This window comes from Vicia villosa, unplaced genomic scaffold, assembly GCF_029867415.1.
Source record: "Vicia villosa cultivar HV-30 ecotype Madison, WI unplaced genomic scaffold, Vvil1.0 ctg.001502F_1_1, whole genome shotgun sequence".
Taxonomy (NCBI): domain Eukaryota; kingdom Viridiplantae; phylum Streptophyta; class Magnoliopsida; order Fabales; family Fabaceae; genus Vicia; species Vicia villosa.
The window spans coordinates 105,862-114,304 of NW_026705642.1; the positions used below are offsets into that span (position 1 = coordinate 105,862).

The 8,443-nt window shown below is 34.4% G+C and overlaps 1 protein-coding gene across 1 annotated transcript; it reads right to left on the bottom strand.

The window, feature by feature from the left end:
* Positions 1–6,937: 6,937 nt before the first annotated feature.
* LOC131635493 (F-box/kelch-repeat protein At3g23880-like) lies at positions 6,938–8,131 on the bottom strand. The gene has a single exon (XM_058906112.1). It carries the CDS (start codon positions 8,129–8,131, stop codon positions 6,938–6,940), a length of 1,194 nt encoding a protein of 397 aa, XP_058762095.1.
* Between the last annotated feature and the right edge of the window lie 312 nt (positions 8,132–8,443).

An 8,443-nucleotide genomic window follows, 5' to 3' on the forward strand; every position in this document is an offset into this window, starting at 1 on the left:
GATGATGTATTGATGAAGTTCTGGGCCGATGGCCAATATTAATTTGATGTGATGCAATTATGCGATCATTTATGCCGATGTGGCTAGTATGTTTTGACGGTGAATGTGTGCTGTGTGCTTATTAATGCCTGTGTGGTAATTATGGTGTGATATAATTGATGATGTTGTTGTCATGTAATAGAGTCATGTATTTGCACAGCATAACATTTCAATACGTTAATGGCGGAATGCTATTAACAGGTGGCCTGAATTGGCAATTATTACCAGTGGGGGCTTAATGCTCGGTAAAAAGGTGTATTTTCCCGAGTGGCAAGAGGTCATCAGTGGGGGCTAAATGCTCGATGACATTTAGTCGTAGCTTACTGCTCGACAAAGGTGTATTTTCCTGAGGGAAAGAAGTCCCAGCATAATGCTCGGCAAAGGTGTATTTGTCATAATGACAAGGAGGAGTTTACTCCGGATTTGGTACCACATGCATATGCATAGTCGAGTCTCATTCATCATCGTCAGTCTTTATAATTTATGTTACCATTCATGTGTCGCATTACTAATATATTGATTGTGGTTGACTTAGTGGATTACTTTGTTGTATGATTATTGATGATACTTGTTGGCATTACTATAATTGTCATGCTTTCATTATGAATTATATTCTCACCCTTCTGCTGATTTGATGCTTGAGTGGCATCCTGCAGATTAGCAGCTTTGGGAGTCTTTTGGAAGAGGTAGTTCTCCAGTTGGTCTTGTCGGTTGCTCTGATACGTAACACCGGGGAGTCGGGAGTCTGTTGTTATTTATTTGTATATGACTCTTTTGAACATGTATATGTGATAACGTGCCATTGTGTATTGTAAACACTTTATTTTGGAAAACTCCTCTTTGAGAGTGAGAGCTATACGTATATATATATATATGTTCATATCTTCCGTGTGTTATGTATCATGTTATTGACAGGTGTGTATGCTTTTGGCATCGGTGATGTCCGTTTGTTTTCAAGGTGTTTGTTTGGTTACTTAGTGTAACATCCTAAATGTGTTGTATGAAATTTTAATACTCTGATATTTTCTTGCCTAAATGCTTTGGGTAAAATTGGGGTGTTACACTTTAAGCCGAACTAACATTTTACACTTGTTAATCTTAAACCAAGTTGGAGTTTTGAGCTGAATATCCTCTGAATCGAACCGAGGTTTTACACGGTTTGGCCACAAATCGAACCGAGTTTTTTATACCAGGTTGATCTCAAATCGAATAAGATTTTGTACAAGACTGAGCTCAAGAACCGGTGTCAATATTTTTCACTAATTAATTATTATTCATGAACCTAGAAGCAGAGCTTTTTTTTTCAAGTGGTGGAGCTCACGAACCAAATGAAGACTTATGCTAATCCCCCAATGAGCTTTTATATAGGTTTAGCTCCAAACCAAAATAATTACTTCCTAAAGAAGAAGATTTTATTGAAGACGATAAATAAATCTTGATAAATTTATAATAATGACCTTTCTTGAAACAACTTTCTCACTAAACTCAAGAACGTTTCTCAAAGCGTTATACCTAAAAATATGTGAGAGAAAATAAAAATTATTTAGAGAGAGATTAAGATATAGGAAGGTGAGATATCTCATATTTTATGAAATAATCCATGGGCAAAATTAATTACCTAATCTATTAGGAACACACAATAATCAATTATTGCTACCCAAATGGGAAGGTTTTGATAGAGGGTCGTTACTATCCATTAAGACATTATCATAATCAATTATAGACTTGATTCTCCTTCATCTAATTGATTAAGCATTTGTTCTAAATGATTGGACAGTTCCGAAACTTGTCCAAATCAATTTGATAGTTTCCAAATCATCTGGCTAGACTCCAAAAACATTTTAGGTGATTTTATTTATAAAAGAGAGGTTTAAAAAAAATATTTTTAGTGTGTGTGATTTAGAGATAACGCTTATATAAAGACTCTTGTGTTTTGATCAAACACCATTCACTCAATCAGATACGATCATACAAACTTTCACACTTCCTCTATTTCACATTCTAAAGCTTAGAGTCCTTTTTCCATATATACCAATCATATAAGCACTTCACTTGAATCTTCTTGTGGATGAGGCTTGATATTTTTTCAAGTCATACGACATCATCATAGGATATCACTAGTGATAATAAAACTATAATGCGTTAGCTTGATCAACCATCCTGTGCATCTTTGTGTTGGTGTACGCCCTAAAGGCCAATACTTTTAGTACTTGTATCGAATTATTTATAGATAATAAAAGGCATTTCTTTATTATGTTTGTTTTTCCAAAATAATAAAGTCCCTAAAATAGCTAGTTCGTTTGATAAAATTTTATGTGTGACTTAATCATGAGAATCATTAAACATAAGGATACTATTCTTAAAGCATCCATAGTCGAGCTTTATTGTGAAGTGAGATAAAATTAAAGCATTAAGACTATTATGTAGATAGACTGATGATCACATCTCATGGATCAAGGATAAGGACTAACTGAGTCTTGACATAGGTATGAATATTAGGAGTAATATTTATACTGGATTGACCTGTTATGAGAGTACTACATAGAACATTATGCAAAGTATCATAAGTTATTCTCATGGTGATAGTGGTATATACCACTCTTCAACCTGAAACCACTATGGACCCTAGATGTAGAGTTGAGTACTTTATTGTTGATCTAACAGTGTCCGTAACTGGATGACTATAAATACAATTGATGGGTACTTCACAAAGCATGTTGAGGGTTATGAGTGACCTAGATGGAATTTGTCCATCCTGCGTAACAGGATAAATGTCTAAGGATCCAATATTAAACTAGACAAGGGTGACATAGTCTATGCCTTGTGTTCAATATAGACATACGGGCAAAAGGGTAATTGTGCAAAATAATATTATCACTAAAAGGTTTTGTCATATTACATGACATTTTTGTGACTTGGGTAGCAATGATGTGTTTCTAGATACCGCTCACTGTTTATTATGTTAAATTCGTGATTTAATATAATTGTCAACATCGCGAGAACTTATAGGATCACACACATAAGGACAAATTAATAAGAGAAATAGTAAATAAGGAACATTGTAAGGTACAATGTACTTGAGAGAATTGTGGAACACCGTAAGGTACGATGTACTTAAGTGAAATATGGAACATCGTATAATATAATAATAGTTATTATTATTATTTTTTATAATAATTATTAAATATAATAATAAAATATGTTTACTATTATTTTATTATTATTTATTATTATTATTATTATTATATGGTGCACTTAAGTTGGGCTTTTTAGCTTGCAGCCCACACAAGTGGTTCTATAAATACAACCCTTGTGCTTAAGCTTTCTCACTTGATGAAATTAGGTTTATGAAACCCTGGCCGTTTTTCTCTCTCTCTAAAGGTTGTCTATTCGTGTCGACTGAGTAAAGGCGTTGTTCTTTATCAACGCTCATGATCATTCATCCATATTTGCATCAAAGTTGTTAATCACCACAAGAGGAAGTCATTCTATCACTGATCATGCATCATTCTTAAGGATCAACTAAAGGGAAATTTTTGTTTTCCGATGCGCTTTGTATCGCAATTTCCTTTCACTTTGACCGCTTTAGTATTTGCTTGCCATCATGAAATATTGTCATTAAAACCACTTCAATAGTTGTTACAACTTCAAGTGTTGTCATCATCAAAATTATGATGTTATAGTAGGGCCAAGCATATCTTGCTTATCTATGAGCTTTGATAACTGACTGTTTATACCTGTAAGCCTATATTTCCACATTCTCCTTAGTTATCTTCTCAATATTTATTTTGGACACATATTCAATAAATAGGCAATTGTGCATACCGCTTCTCCCCACAACTCTTTCGACAAGTTCTTCCCTTTCAACATGCTTCCCATCATGTTCATAATCAATCCATTCTTTCTTTCGGAAAATCATTTTACTGTGGTGTATATGGTGGTACTACCAAATGTAATATCTCATCTTGATCACAAAACTTCCCAAAGTCATTTGAGACGTATTCGCCTCCACCGTCCATTTTGAGAACTTTGAGCTTGTGACCGCTTTTCCACTCAACCATGGACTTGATCTTCTTAAACATTTTGAATACCTTATCTTTTCTCTTGATTATTTATGTCTATAACTTTCTATTATAATCGTTGATGAATGTGACAAAATATTTATTGCCACCAATCGAATCGACTTGCATAAGCCCACATACATCGGAATACACCATCTCAAGATGATGCTTGGTTCTACAACCTGCATCGTAGCGGAATTTACCCTTATGTTGCTTAGGTTGCACATATTCCTCACAAATTTTAGCCGGTATATTGATGAATGGCAACCCCATTATTATTCCGTTCTTTTGCAAAGTATTGAAATCTCTAAAATTGAGATGCCCATGATGATAATTACACATCCACTAGTCTCGACTAGCCACTATAGCAAGACATCTATGCTCCATAACCTTCAGCTCAACCTTGAAAGTTCTATTAGCAATCATAGGAGCTTTTAGGACCAAAATCCCGTTTGCGTCCATAACTCGTAACACCTTGTTCTCCATACGAATCTTGTAATCCTTCTCAAGCAGTTGGCCAATACTTAGAAGGTAACATTTTATTCTTGGAATGTAAAATACATCTTTGATCAAGGAATTTCCACCATCCTTTCTCATGGTCAAAATATCACCGATCCCATCGGCCGCTAGAGTGGTGTCATATGAGAACTTCACTTTGTTCTTTGTGGCACAATGGATTTTCAAAAATCAATCCTTCCTCTCCATCATATGCTTTGAACAACCGAAGTCTAAATACCATTCCTCGCTGCTTTGAACTACTTCTCTCACAGTTACCGCTATGTTTTCTTCCGCCTGTAACTGATTACAACTTTTACATAACCGGTTATGACATGTTTCTGCAGCGTTCTTGGAATTGATGCTGCCGTTGTCCTGCAGCCTATTGTTGATGCATTCCTCTTTTGTGATCATGATTAAGAGTGTGTTATCTTCATCAAACTCTTGTCTTGCAACCTTGGCTTCATCCCCATGAGATTCTTTCTTGTTCGCATTGCAGTCTCTTGTAAAATGGTCAAACTTTTGACAATTAAAGCATTGTATTGCTTTTGTCAATATTTCCCCTTTCAGCTCTAAAGTTGCCTCGACTATCATTCTTGTTGCAACTGCTCTCACCCTTTGACAAGTCGAATTCTTTGAATTTTGGAATTCTCTTCCACCAAAATTATGAAAATCCCCTCTACTCTTCATGGGCCATTTTTATTTTGATTTGTTTTTCTCATTGGAACGAGCTTGCAAAGCAATCCCCACCTTTGCCTTGTCACTATTTCTCCCCTTCATTCTTTGCTCATGAGCCTTAAGAGAGATTTGTAGCTCCTCTTTGCTCATTGTCACAAGATCCTTTGATTCCTCAATTGATATAATGTAATCAAATCTTGCCATAAAAAGGCAAGATTTTCGCGACAACATTCTGCTATGTAATAGTTTCTCCACATGCTTTTATTTTGTTCACTAATCAAGTAATTATCGTCATGTAATTGTTGATTGTCTCATTTTCCTCCATTTGAATTAATTCAAGTTGACGTTTTTGAGTTTTTAACCTCACCACCCTCACCTTGTCAAACTTTGCGTATGTCTTTTTCAAGATTCTCCACGCTTGCTTTGACGATTCTCAATCTCCAACTTTCTCAAAGTTGTCACCATCCACACATTGATGAGTCAAAAATAGAGCTTTGAAATATTTCTTCTTCTCTTCTTTATGCGTTGCTCGTTGGGCATCTGTTGCACCTTTGACAAGAGGATTCATCCCGTTCTTGATCACTTCAAGAACATCTTTGGTAGCCAAGCAACACTTTCATTTTTTTGCACCATTTGTCGTAATTCTTCTAATCAAGAACGGGTAGGTTTGTAGGGATTCTTTTATTGGAGACAAAATTTACGTTGCACACAAGGTATTTGGTGGATCGAATCAGACTCAAGATGCTAAATGTTAGAACTTGGAATTACTTGGTTGGTGAAAATAAAGGGTTTGAATGTGGAGAGTGAGAGGGAGAGTGAGAGGGAGAGTGAGAGAGAATATTTTTATTAGCATTGACAACAATATCTCCAAGTTATTTATATGCTTACAAGTGAATTGAGATACAAACAACAAGCCAAATAACTAAAAGTTGAAAATTTACAACTACTACAAAACAGAAAAATACTAACAGTGTTAATCAGTTACTACAAATGCGTAACCGATTACACCATATACAAAATCACTTATTTTCAACTTATTTGACTTTCAGCTTATTTGACTTTTTCTCACACTTGTAACCGATTACAAAACCGATTACAATCCCGTAGTACCCAATTACAATCCTTGAATTATAGTTTTTCACTTAACAAATTTTTTTTGAAACAATCTCATCTTTGAAAATTTGGAGTTTGGACTAAACATTAATCTGCTAATAAATTTTCTAGAAAAATCTTAGCTAAAGAAAAAAGCTTATGAAAATATAACAAAGAAGAGAAGCCACAAGCATTAAGTCCTAATTAGATAGAAAAGAAGCCAAGCTGAATCTTCATATGCTATATAATGCTAAATCATTCGGCAATAACTTAATTGTATATAAAAAGAAACTTCTGAAATATGAAAACATTTGCATAAACTGATATATATATAAATTAGTATTTCTAATGTATAGATTCTATTAAGGAAATATAACTGATTGTCTCATCCATGCATCATCGTCCTATGATATCAAGTGCTTCTCCAACCATAGCTCCGTTTCCAATTTCACCAAGATATGCTGCTCATCAAAAGTAACCTATTAGACTACCACAACAAAAATAATATGCAAAGTTGCAAACACCATTAATTAAATAAGTTATAACCATAGGTGAGAAACTTACTTTCAATCTCAACAAACCGTAACCAAGCTTTCTACATAAACATTTACATGACAGAACCAGTACCCACCGCCATTAATTATAACTTCCTCTACTTTTTTATCTCTCAAATTATATATCACTGGATCATGCGAACAATCACTTACAAATACCACCATATCACCCTTTTTATAAAGGCAAGCCATTCGAAAACTTTCATCTCTGAAATCCATGGGAAGGATTTGATAACCAATCTTAAATAATCGAGTCCAAGATTCCCGAATTCCATACTCTTTCATCTGCCATAAAACAAATTCATGTTTCTCTTGGTGAGAAAAACAAAGACATCCCATCAAAACACTAATAACTGGCTGCATCTGTGGCACCTCAACTAAACCTTGTGGCACAAGCAACACTTTGTATGTCTCAGTCGAAAGATCAAGTGAAATAATCACAATTTGCTCAACATGAGTAATATCCGTGCATCGATAAAAAGAAAAGAAATAGTCATTAATAGCCAACCAATTAAAAGTGTTACTCAAATGCACACCATTCTTAGGAAAAGTTTCACTGGAATACCCCTCCCAACTAAGAGGCACCACCGGAAAACTTTGAATATTTCTCCAAACATTATCACCCGAAATAAAAACTTTAACCTCACTTTCCGCACAAGCCTCAATATGATAAGCCACAACCTTATAACTTTTTTTTGAATCATCATAACCAAATGCGAAATGAAAAGACTTCATATCATGGATATGACGAATGGAAGCAAAATTTTCGGGTTTATTTCTCGTGGAAGGATTCCACAAATGGATTGAGTATTCCATATACTCAACAGATGATTCTTTATACCCGAAAGTTGATACTTTGTAGAGAGATTTACTATACAAACAGATCAATCCGTTGCAAGTTCCAACAACGGAATAATCGCCGTCATTCAAACAACGAAGATTGTTTCTGTGAATAGTGATGGATGGATTTTCGTGTAGATCATACAAGGGGAATGGTACGATAATCAAATCTCTGGTATCCCTCCATACTTCAATGAGATGTTGTTTTTGTGATGACTTGTTAAGATGCTTATCAATGAAGGTTGGATCGGAGATGAGAGTGTTCCATAACTTGTTCACGCATTTGAATCTCGATACAGTTTTAACTGGAAGCAAGGATAGGATTTCAGCTACGAGTTCCTCAGGAATGAATACCAATGGAGAAATATCCATGAGAACAAAGCACAAACCCTAACACAAATGGTTTTAGGGTTTCTAAGTTGTGAAAAAGTAACATTATATAAGAGAAACTCCATCACTCAATTAGAATCTGAACAAATTTGATAATAAGGATTCTAAAATCTTAAATTTCCAAAAGTCTACATATTTGAATTTAATTTCTTTCCGTGTTTATCCGTTTGGAATATTTTATTACAACTTTCCTATTTATGCGTTAATATATTTTATAAGTTTCCTAATATAATTGTCAAAAAAAGATTACTAATATAATAATAATATTTGTTATAATAAATTTGTAATTTATTT